The 18,203-nt window shown below is 35.4% G+C and overlaps 1 protein-coding gene across 1 annotated transcript in view; it reads right to left on the reverse strand.

The window, feature by feature from the left end:
* eys (eyes shut homolog) overlaps positions 1-18,203 on the reverse strand; it is a 251,099-nt gene that overhangs the window by 55,685 nt on the left and 177,211 nt on the right. The window contains 1 exon segment of the mRNA XM_065295946.2: positions 756-911. Within this exon segment, the coding sequence (XP_065152018.1) occupies positions 756-911 (156 nt within the window).

The raw sequence follows: 18,203 nt of genomic DNA on the forward strand, positions 1-18,203 counted from the left end.
GGCGTGCCGCTCAGCTAGAATTCTTTAAAACCTCACAAGGTTTCCATGGCAAATTTGATCTGGGAAATGTCTGTGCTTAAAATAAACTTCTGCTTTTAGAATAATGTTTGTCTGATCTAGAAAAGTAGATCAACTATAACAAAACATATTGATGTAAAAATACTGGCATATGGGCAAATCCATGCAAATGTCAACATTATCATGAAAAGTTAAGTTTTTACCCAAAGCTATACTGATATCTCACATGTCAATATTTCATGGTTTTAAGCATTTTTTATTATTTCCTACAGTAAGGGCAAATTTCAGAAAAGTCAAAAATAAGTTATGAACGTGACTTTTCTGAAATTTGCACTAAAAGATAACATTGTTTATTCCTTGTAAATGCTTATATAAAAATGTAATTAAAATAAAATAGATATTGTTTGGTCTTTGAAAAACCGTCCATTCTCCATTTGTCTCACAAAGTATGCTGTCTTTCAAAAACTTGTGTCCTTCTTTTGTTACATCCATAACACATGCATGTTTCCCTCATCTAAAACAGAAAACTTGAGTATAGATGATATTTCTCTGATGTCTGGACTCATCAGGGGTTTAGGAAAATATGAACAGATGGTTTAACATATTGGTAATAAATAAGACTGGAGCTGCTCAAATACTAATATATATATATCTAACAGATCCTGCATAATGATCTCTCTTTTAGTGTTTTAAAGAATGAAATGAGTGTAGTGTTCCTTTAAGAGCGGTGTACTCACAGTAGAGAATTGTTCCATGAGGTGTCTTGCTCTTCATTGTCAAATACACAGTCGTGCTCTCCTCAGAGGATTGAAGGTCTGACTGAGACAGGGACCATAGAGATGATAACTCTAAGAAAGAGCTTCCATCAAACTGAGGAAAAAACACTGACGTATCTGAAAAAACAAAAATAATCATTATTTAGCTTCATGCTATACTAGATTCATGTTCATTTTCCTAATAAGTCTGGGTTAAACCTGACGAACTTCTGTCAAACTGTATTAAACATTTAAGCCAGGCTTTGCCCTGCTGAAAAAACAGCATAGACCAGCATACTTCCCATGCTAGTTTGGTGCTGGTTTAGCTGGTGGTCACCAGCATACCAGCACCAAAACACAACATATGCTGGTCTTGCTGGTGAGATCAGCATGGGATATTGGTGCTGATGATGACCACCAGTGAAACCAGCACCAAACCAGCATGGGAATTATGCTTGTCTATGCTGGTGGTCACCAGCAAACCAGCACCAAAACACAACATTTGCTGGTCTTGCTGGTAAGCTGTTTTTTTCAGCAGGGTGTACACAAACGTTATTATCTAGCTGATTATTTAGTTTTAACTCAGAAACCCCCTGCAATTTCCCTGCGAAACCTCAGCATACAGCCAGAAAAAGACAATTTTGAAAATTCTTTTAGGAGTGTTGTTTCTTGATCAACATTTGATGGTCAATATTCCATGTATTCTTTGAATTAATATAAGGCAATAAAAATAAGGATTCAAGAACAAAAGGTCTCACTGCAGGGAAATGTCAAAGGCATTTATTGTTAACATCCCATTATTGTGGTGACCTTCAATTACTCAAAAACACAGCGTATTGTTTATTTGACATGATTTAAATGTTGACTGTATTGTCAGGTAAGACCTGCAGCTGAGCACAGAGTCAAGAGCAGTAATGTCTGCTATACTCAGATAAGTAGCCTACAGGAGGATCCTGTCAGGACCTGTACCGGAGCGCTGTCTTATCTCCCACAGGCTGACAGGCGACAGTGACTTTGGGGGAAGTGGAAGGTGGATGTTGCCGGCTATGGTCAGGACCTCGCTGCTGCGGTAATGATCTGTTAGCTTTTACACTGAAAGCAATGTATGCAGTGGAAAACTGTCAGTGGATATGTGATGAGAATTCAATGGCAAACAAGCATCAAGTTGTTGATGTACGTACCACACACAAGGTTCATTCAGAAAGAGGTATGGTGTGGCAAAAAAAGGTTTTAATTTATGCCAAATACATTTTGTAGAAAATAAAGCTTAATTAAATATATTTCATTTCAAAATGTATTTTAGAGCCAACAAATACATTTCAAATGTTACAACTATTGTTCCTGGCCAAAATATAAAAGTTTGTAATATTATAAAATGTATTAAGTATAAGTATAAAATGTATTAGTATGTATAAAATTTAACATCAAAAATCAATTTTTGCATTTGAAAATATATTTAATTTTATCCTTTTCAAACTTGTTGGTTACAGGTTTGTAACATACAAAGTTTTTTTCCAATGTGACATGAATATAAATGCTTAAAAATATATTTCAATATATACAAAAATTGCTAAAAAATATACTCTGGTGAAAAATACATTTTTGTAAACATATAAAAAAAAACCGTAAACATAAAAAATGGTTATGCTTTTTTTCGGATATTTTGAAATATATTTAAAATTATATTTGAAAATATATTTATTTGTTGTGTGGGCTGGAAAAGAATTTACTACTAAATATTAAAAACAACCAACTTAATTTATAGCTAGCCTCTATGCATTGTTGGATTCACCGAGAGCCACTGTCCTGCAGAGTTAACTACGACCTTAAAGGCGGGGTGCATGGTTTTTTCAACATCGTTGCCTGGGTTGCGTATGTGTGGGGTGGGTTTATCAAAAAGAAGGTCCAGATTCTATTGGGGTAGGGGGGTGTTTGTTTCTGTGATTTCTAGGGTCAACATTGGCTTTCAGAGATCGTGCACCCCGCCTTTAATCCCTAAACACACCTTGCAAGCAATCTTAAAAATCTTAACTAGCTGTTTTAACATAATCATGTTTTGACTCCTGCCATAAACTGCTATATAAGATTATTCCTCTGTATTCTCTGGTCTGCTTACTGTTGCAGATGTAAAGTCTCAGATAATGATCCATTATGGTCAGGATGATAAAGTGTTGGGGTCTCAATATCTCTACATATTTGTTACAGATGCTGGTTAGGCAAAGTCTTGACTGCTAACCATCCATCATGAAAATAATGATAGTGAGAAACATACAATTCTTTCAAATGAGTCTTTGATTATCCTTCTGACCTTGTGAATCTGTATATTCATATGACACTGTTCTATGTTAAATATAACCACAAATAAACATTTAACATGATGTTAAAACTACAATGTTTATGTGTGTATATATCAAGACAATTTGTTCACGTACATATTTAAATTGGTTTACTGTACGTTTCCATGTCAATACAGCCATAATGCACATTTCTGTGTCTATGTAGACATTCATAAAATGTATGAATAAAAAATGCATTGACCTTTATTTTCAACACAATCTCATGACAGTTTGGATGTATTCTACAAGGTGCACTGTAAACCCAAATGCTCAAAATAATTAAATTGATTGAGTAGTATAAACTTAATTTTCTAAAAAAGTTCTACTAACTCAAATGTTTTGCGTTTCTGAGACTTTTTTTAAATTGTGAGTAAATTAAACTCAATATTTTTAATTTACTGAAACTATTTGCAGATTAAGTTGATTTTCACTTAAGAGTATAATTTCAATGTACTTATTTTTGTTGTTTCAACTGTCAAGCGTCTGACATTAGTAACGTGTGCGTGCGTGTGTCAGTGTCATTAAATGATATAAATTTTAAAATGGTTAACATTTAAAATATACACACACATTCACTTCAAATTAGGGTCTCAGAATTGTAATTTCATTGACCACGCCAGTGGGTTCAACATTAGATGTTTATTTGAATTTATCACAGATAACATTAATATACGTTTGAAAAAAGTTTAATTTTGAATTAGGTTAGGTCCATCATTTTACTGGCTTACGACACTCACGTGGTCCAAGATCAGCGCGTGCGTGAGAACCGGAACGCGCAACGTGGGAATGACGTTGGCGGCTTGGCGCCACAATTGACTGCATTCGAACTTCAAGCTGTCGGCAGTAATCAGCACCATCGGTTTCACGGTAAGTGTTAAATGTGTTTTTTCTAATGAACAGTTGATTGCGTCCCGCGATACAAAAAAACAGCCGTTGCCAATGTTGTCTGATGTGGACATAAAGTAAATAACCTGGAAACACCGAAGTCGCGTTGCCGTGGCGGCTGGGTTTTGGATAAACCGTCGCTTTCCTTTAGTGGGAAACACGTCAGTACTGCCCCGCGTGGTCTCGCTTTTCTCGCGTGTGTGATTAAACATTAAAGTGTATAGTGTGTGATTCGGAAGGGAGAAGCAGCATATTCAGATCAACCTATGGCGGTCAGCGTTTTTAAAACCTGTCACTGTTATCAACTGTTTGGATATATAAGCACGAACATAGTTCGTATGTAAATAAACACATGGTTACAAAGACATAAGCTGTGCATGCGCTGTGTGTGTGATAAAATAAAGCCAAAATCTCAGTTCTTTATGGTGTGTGTTTATCATCGATGTCTTGGTTATGAAACAGAACTGACAACAAAAGCAGAAAATATATAAAGACGCAAGATGCATGTAATGATAATCACTTAATCAGACCGTAGAAATAGGTCTAAAGTTTTAACTTTTGCTGCCTTCACATGTGTTCGGAAGTTCAATAATCATGTAAACTGTTGGTTAACTTATACGTTACTCAGTATTAAGTATGAGGAATTCTACTCAAACTGTTTCAAGTTTCCTGATTTAATGGAGCTATACACTTGCTAACATGCATTTTGTTTGCCTTTCAGGTGGCTGGCTGCAAAATGATTTGGCATTGTAAGTTGTGCTCATCTTCTTTTACTGACAGATTGCAAATATTTAAAGGGACACTTCACCCATTTGCATTAAGCTTTGTATAGTTAGAACATGTTTTTCAATGGTCGTGCATCATTTTCTCAGTTGCCACGGAGAAATACAGATTTCAGTGTTGCACTTCCTTCTTTCAATTATGTAAAAATCATAATTTTGCATCATTGAAAGCAGGAAGTCCAATATCTTTGTTGAGGGGGTGAGACCATAGATATGTATAAAGGCTAGATTTCTCGCCCGTGCTGCTGGCCAATTGAGTGGAACGTCCGCATTTTGGCGGCCATCTTACCACATGACGCTCACTCGTAGCATTGAGTTTTAACGGTATAGGTACTTTTAAATAACCATAACTTGCTTAATTTTGTACAGATTTTCAAACGGTTTGTTATAAACGTCAAAGATGTACCTATGACACTGCATGCTTATACTAAAAAAAAATAGAAAAAATTCATGAAAAATGTTGAAGCATCCAGAATTATAGCCCCGTTAATAATGTTTGTAAGAAACCAAACCGTTTGAAAATTGGTATAGCATTGTGCAAGTTATGGTCATTTAAAAGTACCTGCACCATTAAACTCAATGCTCAGAGTGAGCGAACTGTCTGAGGTAAGATGGCCACCAGGTGAGGACGTTAGAGACTCTGCCGTAAGACATCTAGCCTTTATACATATCTATGGGTGAGACTACAAACACTCCTTTTCTCGGTCAAATAGGAACCAAATTTGAAATGAATGTTACATTACAACTACAAATATGACACGCTTTCATTAAAGATTTATATTTCATCCTCTTCACTTATAAGAAAGAGGATGCAGACAGCATTTGACCTGCGGTGACAGACCATAGTGAAGACATGCCCACCAGTGAAAAACCTCATGGAACTCTGGCCTGCACTCAAATAGAGTCTGAGGTAATGTGTAGTGGCACTTTTTCTTGTTATTCCTTTCCTGATAACCTATACCAGTGGTTCTTAACGTTATTCCTGGAGGCCCACTGCCCTGCACATTTTGTATGTCTCCCTTATTTAACACACCTGAAATCATAGGCTCATTAGAAGAGATCTCCATGAACTGAACTGAGTCTGTCAGACAAAAGAGACATACAAAATGTGCAGGGCAGTGGGCCTCCAGGAATAACGTTAAGAACCACTGACCTATACCACATTCAGGGGCTGTTTTATGCTTTATGGGAGGGTTAAATTTACCAGATTCACATAATTAAAATAACTGTGTTGTCTTTGTTTAAAAATGTAGGTGTATTTAGACTTCCAACGAATTACAATACAGAACCTGCCCAACATATTCTGCTCTGAGCTTGACCGACATCTTCTTTCTGAAAAAAGTCATCAGTCTAGAAAGACAACCAAAATTGGGAAGACATCAAATGCTTTGACTGAAATCCTAAGAATCTACGATTAACAGGTAAAGATATTGTTAAATATTTTATGGATGTAATTCTTAATTGAAAGAGGAAAGTTGAAAAGCATTTGACAAGTTAAATGATTCAATTTTGAATGCTACATTTTCTTCACTTATTTGTCTGATTGCATTACAAGTTTAACATTTACAGTTCAGTTATGTTCCATGGTGTTTTATCATTATAGGAGGTACGTGACATACACACCAAGTGTATCACTGCTCTTCATCTCCTTCCAGTCTATCGACATGAGGACGTCTCAGGGTTCTTCAGGACCTGCACAGTGAGTGTTTTTTTTTTTTTTTGGAAAATATACACTACTATTAATAGAAGAACATGTTTTTCATGATTTTACATTTCCTTTGGTGTGTAAGTGTGTATTAGTACATGTTAATGATATGCAAAATGTACAAATCCCAATGTAAACAATGACGTGAGTTATTGTGTCCAACTTAAATCTCTTTTCTTGGATTACAACAAACACATGGATTGTAGGCAACAGTTTACTTCCTAAGCCTGTTGATCTGGACTCGACGGTCATTATCATAATCCCGCCCGCTTATGTTTTCATATTTAAAGAATTTACTACTGACTAAACCATGATTCAAACACAAGTTTTGAGCAGTGCAGAGTAGCGCTGGTTGTTTGTCGCTTCTACGATCACAAATGCAGGCATGGTTTTAACGTTTTAGTATCCTTACCTTACCAATCTGTTATGTTCTGCGTAACAAACAAGCGCTATTCTGAACTGCACAAAACTCGTGATTGAGTCATGGTTAAGTCTTCTTTAAATCTTTAAAAATTCTTTACAGGCTGTGAGTCAGAAACAGGCGGGATTATGATAATGACCATCGTGTTCACGTCAACAGGCCATGGAAGTAAACTGTTGCCTACAATCCATGTGTTTGTAGTAGTCAAGAAAAGAGATTTAAGTTGGAGAGGATAACTTGCGTCATCGATTACTTAACATGTACTAATACACACTGACAACCCCCCCCCCAAAAAATTTAAATCATGAATCGGATAATAGGTGCTCTTTAAACAAGATAAGGCATTTATCTTTATAGGTTTTGGAGCATATTATCAACTTGAATGTACTGGTAGCTTGGCTGGCTCCTTTAGAACACTGATGTGTTCCTTGTTCACACATCTTTTAAAATCACTTTCTGTCTGTTGTTCTGTAGCAATATTGTTTGTTTAACATATGTCATGACTAGATTTATGCCTTTATTTTTGCACTAAATCTGCTGTAAATAATTGAAAATTTGTCAAAAATTAATTAATAAAAAACTATTTACCCTTGGTATTTGCCATGTGTAACCAGTTTTTGCTTTAATATCTGTTTTATTTTGCAGGACACATCTGATGAGCCAGAGCTTTAAGATGTTGTAAAGGCCCTCCTTACAGTCATCATAGATGACGACACAAGTCCAGTTCACTTCCAGCCTGAGAAAATCTGTCATCGTTGAAAGCGAGATTTGGTCAACCTCTACAGATTTACTGATGCCTTTCTGGTAATGTTTGGACTGATCTATGCACTACACCTCAGCTATCCCAGGCGACTGACAACACACTTGAATTCACTCAAATGTTACTTGCCTTGATGATGGAAAAGTGTCATCCAAGTAACAGAGTCTCAAAAAGGACTTGATGTGTATGTAGAAATGTATCTAAAAATGTGTTTTCTTCACAATATGCACAATGTGCCTTTGTATTTTCAAATGGTATTTGTGACTTGAATTGTTGTCTGTGTTGGTCTTTTAAATTGACACTGCCATTTTAAATGGAAAGGGCAAAAATTTTGTGAAACACAATGTAATTCAAACTGTTTAAGTTGTCTGTACTCAAAATATTTGAGGCAACGAGTTGCCTCAAAAAAATTAAGTTTTGAGCCATGTGATTTTGAGTTTTGTGTGTCAAAGGTTTTGAGTAATGTGTAATTAAAAAAAAACTGAACAAAAATAAAAACATTGAGTTTACATAACTTAAAAGTGCTTCTTTGTGTACTTATTTTTTTTAGTAATGTTAACTTAATGCCATGAGTCAATGTAACTGAAAATTATTGAGTAGACTTTAATAAGAACTTTTAATTTAATTATAATCAAAAGGTTTATGTTACAAGTAATCAAAATATTTAACCTCTAAAAGAAATTGTGTTTTAAGTTCATGAACTTAAAAATTTTGAGGCAACGAGTTGCCTTAATTTTTTTGAGTTCTGCTTACTAATTTGGGTTTACAGTGTGGCTTTCATATGGATTTGTGCAATCAAAATTGTATTTTTTAATTTACCTGCTAGAATTTAAAAAAGTTGCCAGCCAGCACTATACATTTTTTATTTAAAAATCCTTTTTTGTCACCTCTCAAATATGGATAGGTTTCTTAAAAAAAATACCACATTTTGAACAAAAAGCTGACATTATTACATTTTTGTAACATACTTTTGCTCTGATCAGATTCAGAAAGATGATCCAAACATACACAGAGTATTCACTGCTTTTGGATCCACATATGCTGTAGTGTTTAATAAGTTAGTGTTGTCTCATAAATGACGGAAAATTCTGTTATTGGTGGGTAAAGAGTTAAGTATGATCTGCTTTTGCTACAGTGATGTTTGGTTTAGAGGTGGGATTAGGGGTGGGGTATTATGATTTAAAAAAAAAAATCATACGTCTTTGTAGGATTAAATTTGAACGATTAGTTATTTCATCTTCTATTTAAAACTGACCTTAGTTTGTTTATCAACTCTTATCTCCCTCAAACTTATCATATCTATGTTTTACTTCTCTTTCCCTGCTTTACACAAAAAAATTAGTTGTCAACTTGAGGAAACAGTTTAAAAGTAGCCTTTAAAGGTCGCAAACCTGGCAACACAAAGTTAGAATGCAGACATGGATTACTTCGTCAGTTTTTGTGTTCTCGGTTTTGTTAAGTCATTAAGCAGAACCAGAAGAATGTGTCACATCCTTAGATTAATCCTGTTACTCCAATGAATATTATCCTTCTACTTCCTGCATCCGAAAACCAAAATGGACACACGGAGTGGCTTTGACTCTTGAATCCCCAGAGTTATTATAATTCTCATCGAAAAACTCTGTCAGCAAGTAAGCAGGCATTGGACTCCAGCTCCTCGGGCGCTCAGAAGGGTTGCCATCGCCGAAGCTCAAAACGCAGCCAAGCAAATCAAGCCGGTCCCAGCGCGCCACACTGATCAGACTGCAGTCACACTGAAGGAGTCTTTCAATGCTTTTTCAATTCCTTCAACTCAGCAGAAAATAGTGCTCGCTCTCAGGTCTGCTGTTTAAGGGGGAGTTTTACGAGGGAGATGAAGCGTGAGATAAGCACAGATAGTTGTGATGGATAGATGAGGGTAAAAGAAAAGCAAACGCAAGGCTAAAAGAGGTGACAATACTCAGCAGACACTAACGCTAAGGTCATGAGGGAATGACAGCTACTTTTACAATGATTCACAAATTACTATTCACACAACTATTGATTGCAAACTGTCCAAACTGAAAACAACTTGCACTGACATATCTTAAAATACATCAGTGCCTTTTGTTTTGCCTCAAAATGCACACATTTAATGTTTTTAGTAAGCCATGTTTGTTCAAACTAGTTATATTTCCTAATTAAACTAAGGCATAGTCCTGGCTTAAGACAATCCCTGTCCGGGAAACCACTCCTAAATAAAAAAAAATCCAAATCCAAATAAAATACATTGATTTTAAAACGGAAAATGATTTAACCAACACACGTTTCACTTTTTTATGGAAAGGGAAGGCATCACTGTTTCGCTATCTTAGACGATCTTGTCTGTGCTATCTTAAAGTATCAAAATTCATTTATTTCAGATCATTGTAATGTGCGCATTTGAGATATTTCAATATTCAGCCCTTGTGTATTTACAAATTATTAATTTTTTACGTTTATTTTATAAAACCAAGTGATATGGTTACTTAGACATAAACAACAGCGTCTGTCATGTTAAAAAATGTCAAATCCGTACAACTTTTTTTGCAGCAAGAAAGCTGGGAGGAATTATTTAATACAGTGTCTGCTTGATTATGTGATATTTCCCATGGGGAACTAGGAATGAGTCAGCCCTGAATATAACAACCCCCTTGCTTTGCATAGTGCCCAGAGGGACAAATAACATTTCAGTGGATTACTTAATTATCTGCAAATGAGCACTTTGAGAACAAATGGCGAAGGTGCTGAGGAAAAGGTTGTGAGGGTGCAGAAGTGCTGAGCGAGATACTGAGAGGGGTCACCGTTCACCTCCTGCCTTATTTTTATAGAGGCGTAGACACTTTACAATCTCTTTAGTGTTTTAATACATGTACAGTACACAGTACTAACACACAGGCAAACTGTTGATAAGGTGGGTGAGATGGGTCTTTGCCAATAGCAACGACTAAATTCACAAGCAGATGGACTAAATGACAGACAGACGTAAACGTTCAAAATGCAGCGTACACCATATGTGCAGAGTTCTTTCTTTCTTTAATCTCAATATTTTGCCCCAAAATAAGTCAGACCGCAAGCTGAGCAGTGTTTTTTAAAGGAACCCATTCTGTATGCTGTATATATATACTAATGCCCTGACACCAAACCCTGTCTGTAGTATTACTCTTGAGACACATGTGCATCCGTGGCTCCCAAAGGAGGACGCAATCTGACCAGGCTGAGAAAAATGCTGAGAGGCAAATAAAATCATTTCATCTTGATGACAAGTTTGTCATTAGGTAGTCTGCTGACATCACACTTTCTTGACTATTCAAATTTTACTCGCATGTGTGTGTTCATTGTGTTTCTGCTCCCCATATTTCCACTATAATGTGGTGAGTACAGAAGATTGTGTGAAATATCTATATACAATAACTGCAATCCCACTGTTATTACTGTATTATATTGCATTGTTGGGAAAAAGAGTCCCTATAGCTGTCATTGGGGCAGTACCCTTTAAAAAGCTCCTAACGTTTACCAAAAGTCATTTTTCAGGTATTCGTATTTCATCTGTGTTTTTCTTTGGAAAACATTCATTCCCAAGCATATCATAATTTTTACTAGCCTGGTAGAACCATCCTCTGCTATTTTGCTTCGCTTCATAGACAGAGTCTGGCTGGGCATAATTGACAATCGTTTTCCTTCTCATGGGAGGGGCTTGTCTGAAGTTTAAAATCATTGGTCTAAACGTAAGCCAATCACATAACGTTTGGATATGATGTGCGTTATGCGCCAGCTCAGCCGCATCAAATTTCTGCTGTAAAACACACGCATGATGTGAAAACAAACCCATCGAGCGAAATACCGAAGTTAACATGGCTATGAACGACTTCTGCAGATTATGTAAAGTAAATCGGGCCAGAGCTAGTTGAACACTATCCTTACGGTGTCTTTCCACTCACGTCTAAGTGGAGGAACGCCCCTCTCTCCTCTCAAACTCTTCCACCAGACAGCCATAACCATATGTAAATTAAATCTTCCTACCTTTTTTTCTGGTTAATCAGGAATGTCACCAAAGAATGTTTGCCCACGCGTCCTCCACCATTAACTGTGAACAATGAAATTTCCTTCCATGATATCTCGATTGTTGTGCACGTCAAGCTGTGCTGCACACAGTTTCTCGCTGACGATCGATAATAGTGGATAAATTAAACTTTTCCCAAAACCTGTCGGGAGTAGGGCAACAACATAATCTCCATTCAAAATGTTTAACAAACACTTTTCTTGTTCGGGATTAAGTTGGCAAGTGCCGGTTCTCCACAACAGAGCAAATAGCTTTCTGTGCCTCCATGTCCACTACAAACTACAACCGTACATTCGGCGCTTAGCGTCTACGTCACGGCTCTCAGCCCGCCCTCTGTTCATTGATTCGCCGGTTGTTTTGAGACCTGAGGAAAACGGTTTGAATGGGAGGTATCTCAGACTGAGTACAGAAGCGTAATGAAATTTAGCGGAAGTACAAAGTCTGACGTAGTCAGGCTAAATTTTTACTGCACTAGAAGTTTTTATTTTACATTTAATATTTAAGTACATTAAACATCGAGTACTTTCTTTCTTTTACTTGAGTAAATGTTAAAAAGCACAAAAGTAATTATGTATTAAATCAATTTTAATATGCAATAGAAAGGAATACACAGTATCGTTCGTTTTATGCTTCAGAAGTAACATTTTCCCCAAGACAAACACTCTGATAAAGTACAGATGCTTGGAAAATGTAATAAAAATACTGAAGTACTTTTCACCTCTGTCATTTAGGGACATATGTACTGTATACGTTTGGTACCTGTATGTACCTTTAGGGTATTAACAGTGGCGGCTGGTGACTTCTTTTCCGAGGGGCACAAATTCAAATCTGTGTTTTTCGTTCGGCATTGCTCGTCATTTCAAATGATGTGTTTGTTGTGTCATGTGAAGATGTGCATCATGTGTCATGTCAAAATAAGTGCTTGCTGCACACGCATTGAAAGGGTTAATGATAAAAGAGACGCTCACGTTCACAAAATTCTTGCAAGACACTAACTTAACACTAAACTCTGATAACAACATGAGATTAAGTGAGTATCTGACAAACGTGAGTGTCTCTTTCATCATAAACCCTTTAGACACATCTGCAGCAGACATTTATTTAGACATCACACTTGATGCACATGCTTCACATGATGCCCAAACACATATTTTGAAATATATGTACATCTGAGGTACAGTAGTAATATGAACTCTTTGGGTGCAAAGATGTGGTTTTTGAAAAGGTAATGCCCCAGTGACAGCTGGGACCATTTTTGACAATTTCTTGACAGTGTATAGAGCATTGCATTAGCAACATAAATGTAATGAACTAAAATGTCAATGAATAAAAAGTATAAACTGAATGCAATGTACGTCACTATCAATAAAACAGTAAAAAAGAAATATAAAAAATTGTAATCAAATTTTTATCATTTAATCCAATTAACCAAAAAGAGCAAAATGTTATGCCGTAAATAAATAAATAAATAAAGAAAGAAAGAAAGAAAGAAAGAAAGAAAGAAAGGAGCAAAATAAGCATTTGAAGATTGTTCACTGGAGACGTGGAGAACAAAAAGCACCTTGGTAAAAACTTGCTAATGTCTTGACTCCTTGACAACAGAGACTTCACACATCCTCAGATTAGATTCATTTAACTACATTAACCTTTGAACTTTTGTGATGAAAAAACAAGTTTTCTCACCTTGCACGGATTACCAACAAGAACTGCAAGAACGCTTTTACTGTAATTTATAAGAGTCTCGTAATGTCAAGGAGCATTCATTTTACAAACACACAAAGTACAAATGTCCTTAAAATTCGTTTTCCAACCTCTGCAATTAAAAGACTTTATGAGTGAATGTTATGACAAACACCTCCAGCAAGCTATTTATTTATTTTTACAAGCTTTAATCTAACTTATATTCAGCTTTATTTTTAACATGGTTTGTGTTTGAACAATTTTATATCATCCACTTCATCTACCTGAGAAATTCATTGCACATACAGCAGAATTTAAAAGTGCAATTGAGAAAATGTTATTATTCATTTAATTTCAGCATCTTTTATGTTTGCTTTAACAACAACAACATCAGTTTGAGAGCAGACTCAATAAAAGAAAATCTCAATAATAATTTTTTCCCAACATCATCTGACAACTTTCTAATAACAATTGAATATCAATGAAACTGTAGACTCAATACGGTCACAGTCACAGATTTGTGAGCTTACCTGTGTAAACCCGGCTAAACCCAGTCATTAAGTTGTGATTCATTGTTTTTTACATAAAGTCTTTCTACATAATATAAAAACATTGTGTGAAAATATAAGCTTGATATCTTTAGTATTGACTATGTAAGGCCATGTGAAAGATTAAAAACAATGTCAAATTAAACTTTGATCTCATTAGATTATGAGACTTCAGCAAATGTATTTATTATTTAGGTGTTAAATCATATTTCAGATATTTTTCCAATGTGATCTCATGAGAATACATGTGTATTTTGTATTAATTACAACAAAATACAACATAAATTCACAAAAGATGTTACTTTTATTCATTTACTTTAATCCACATCTTCAAAATTCATACGATTGCGAGGAACAGATCCAAATTCAGCCCTTTATCCAGCAATCTTGATCCGAGTTCTCATCAGAAACTGTAAAGTCAGATCGTTAATGTGAATTTAAATATCCTGCCTCAAGAAGCTTTACGACACATTGCTTTACGGCAGTGATATCAAAAGCTCATTGGCTCTTTGAGTGCCACGTGACATATTTGCGTCATTTCCATTGGTGTACGTTTGAAATGAAAAAGCGCGTCGTGACAGAGGGAAGCCGGATCATCGCTGATCAAACTCTTGGATTAATAACTTTAATACTTCTCTTTAATTTACTTCATATACTCCAGAGAGGACCGCGGCACCAGCACATCGTCATTTTAACTTTTGGTACTGATTTTAATATTCGCAATAAATAAGTTGTTGTGATTACACTTGTCTGTCTGCTATGATTTTTTAACAGTAACGTCAAATGATTTTAATAAACTGTTTTGCGTAGGACTGTAGCACCTTAAAATATCTTTTGAATGCTATATTGTTACCAATATGTTTAGGAACAATCTGTCCGTTACGTTGCATAATATAAAAAGAATACATTACGTATTTAAACATTTTGTATAAAAAGAGTTTGGGTTTAGGGTAGGGTTTGGGGTAGGGTTAAGGTGGTAACATATCTTTAAAGGGAAATTATACAGCAATCTTTATGGAATGAAAGATACGTAAATGTTTTACGTTTTTAAGCTGTCAAAACGTAATAATGCTACAATTAAATGTTGTAAATACGTCTACATTATACATTTTAGCATCTATTTAAACATACAAAAAATACGTTTTTTGTTTTTTAAAGTTACGTGTAAAAACTACATATTAACAGTGAGACCAGGCTGATTTTTCAACATTAAAAGCATTCTTCAGGTAGAATACTACAGAATTATAAAACTTTATTTTCATGTTAAATCAGATTCTGAATCAGATTAGAACATTTGAAATCCTGTATGTTGTATTTACATCATAATTTATGATGTTCACACATTTTAATAACTAATAAGTGAAAAATTAAACAAAAATTGAAATGTCCACTTTAAAGCATTGCATGAAGACACAGATGTAGTTTATGGTAGAGCTGCCTTAAATTCATGCTGCCACTATTATTGCTAGATTCTCTTGTTATTGCTTTAAGACAAGGCTATCTGAGGCTAGGGATCCTCTTGTTTTATTTGTGACACAGAAGAGATTTATTGTGACCCTATTATTCCTCGTCATGCACATCCTCTCATCTTCCTCACCCTTTCACCCTCAAGCTATGTGACTGTTTTGTTTTGGCATATCTGCTGATGCCAGCTCGTCATCAGAGGAGGGTCATTTCAAAAGGACTAAATTAAAGATGACAAGGACTCGATAACTTTGCATTTTAGATATCATTGCAAAGATTTCTCAACACTGTTGGGATTTTAAAACAAATAGGACCTAGTAATTTCTAATAGGAATTGTGACATAGCAAAACTATACCTATACCAAAGGCATGTGTAAAGAAAACAAAAAAAAAATGCATCTATTAAATCATCATTTGATTCTCTAAGAGAAGTCTGTCTCCTTATTCCATCTCTGCTTTGATTTGAAGTTTAAGTCAGACAGTTTGCTTTTGTGCTACATGCTACAAATCGTCAGACAAACGAGGAGCTATGACCAATAAAATCAAGCTTTTCTGTCTTTAAACGTTAAGAATAATGTCGTTTATGTTCTATTATACATTTTATAATATTACATTACAATATTTTAAATTATGCACATTACACAATTATCATGAAAGATTTTCTGGGTAAATTATTTTGGTGTATATTTCTAATAATTGTATTTATTCTACAATTGGCACACATTTTTCTGTCCTTACTAGTATCATACAGGCTTCCCAACTCGTTGCAATGTTATCAACACTTTTAATTTCTCATAATAATGCATGAAATGTATTAAGTTAAATGTCTGTTGATGCCGTTTTAGTCCTTTTTTGTTTATCATTCTTCCTCACTTTGATCCAACATCTGATTGCCATATTGGGCTGACCTGCACCAATGTACGAATACAAAGCAAAAACATCCAGCTTGAAGACTAAAAGCTCTCCGGTAAAAGCCTCTGAAACAAAATAATGGCAGAGATGAGAAAAAAAAGGGGAAAAACGGAAGTAAAAACAGTGTTGAGTGTTGTTCAGTAACAGCTAAAAGGCACTTGCATTCCTCAACAAAGGCATTCAAGAGGAATGAATAAAAAAAAAAAACAACGCTTTCCAGCTGCATTAAAGACCAAGTTTAGACTGAATTTCATGTCTATAATTGTAGCTTTGAAGCCATCTAAAAACAAGTGTATTTCTAAAAGTTGAATCATTTGTAGCAGATGATAGCATCTAAATCAATTTTTTAACTCAAAAACAAAGGAAATAATTAATGACATCAGGCCAGATTTAGTAAACGAGGCGTATTAGTGCGAGAGACTCCAATAAAGCACAGATTGGAGTGGTAATATCTGCGGGTTTTTTACTAAAAAAGCCAAATGTTTGTATTGATTATTATTAGCAAAACCATGGTTTTAATACACTAACGATTGTTTAACTATGGTTTTAAGTGGTTACCATGGTTTACTACAGTAACAATGTTTATTTTTTAACTGTAGTCAAACCATAGTTCATTTTTGTAAGGATCTGTTCAGCACCACGGACATCACAGCTATAAATGCGAGGTGTGAAATCCCAGCTAACGAACTCATAGTACACGGAAAAGAACTGGAGGAGAAAAAAATGATGGTTTACAAGAAGTTTGGAAATGTCTGCTATTGTGTGACGACTTCTAGTGACTCCTCTTTTATCTCCTCCAGTAAATAAAAAATAACATGCCTTGGCAAACAATATTTTCGAATAATATGTTCCTCTGACATTCCAAAAAAACTGTTATGTGTGGAAAAAATCCTCTGCCTACCACACACTCTCTGATCTCTGTGATGCCTCTCCTATCAGCAACAATTGCAGCCATTTCAAGCGATTGATTTAAGACACGTTTTTTTGCGTAAAATAATGGCGCAAATACCGGTACATTACTTATTTTAAAACATACATAACCTTACAAAAACAATACTGGTGTGCATCTTGAGACAAAAAATGACACTGATTGATGTTAAGATACGTCAGTACAAGGTGTTTTGAAATGAAAGCAGCTCAAACATGCATACTAGTCTAGGAGCAGGATAAAGCTTTTCCGGGAAACTGGCCATTAAAGTCCCTGTAAAGTCCAACATTAAATGTGTTCTCAGTTTGTGTTATTAACCAATCAAATTTGAATGATGGAGTAAATAAAATAAGTTTACAAAATCTTGGAAAACTCTTAAACAATGGGGCATGTCGGCTGTCAGAGCTGAAACCACACCCACTCGCAAGAAAGCTGTCGTCTCTCTTAACTTTTAAATACAGCTACAATGTAAATGGGCGCTCATGATTGTGTTAGGGGCGGGGTCATGCTCAGTGGCTCCAGTGCATCATCGAGACACCATTTTAGCCACACCCAAATGTGTAACTCCATTTTTAGCACTACATTTATAATTTATTTAGAAATAATTCTCTGAAATTACGCATATGTAAGAGGGGACATGTCACAATCATTTTTTAAGATGTAAAATAAACCTTTGGTGTCCCCAGGGTACACATGTGAAGTTTTAGCTCAAATTATCATGTAGATAATTTATTGTTAAAATTGACACTTTGTAGGTGTGAGCAAAAATGTGCCATATTGGATGTGTCCTTAATAATGCAAATGAGCTGATGAAGTGCAAACACTGATCACAATGATGCTGGTTTGATGCAATTCAAACTCAATTTTGCGGTCAATTATTTTTTCTCTCCCTGCACTAAATGTCAGCGCTGTTGTTTGATAGTGCAGATTAAGGGGCGGTATTATTATA

This window comes from Paramisgurnus dabryanus, chromosome 20, assembly GCF_030506205.2.
Source record: "Paramisgurnus dabryanus chromosome 20, PD_genome_1.1, whole genome shotgun sequence".
NCBI classification, from domain to species: domain Eukaryota; kingdom Metazoa; phylum Chordata; class Actinopteri; order Cypriniformes; family Cobitidae; genus Paramisgurnus; species Paramisgurnus dabryanus.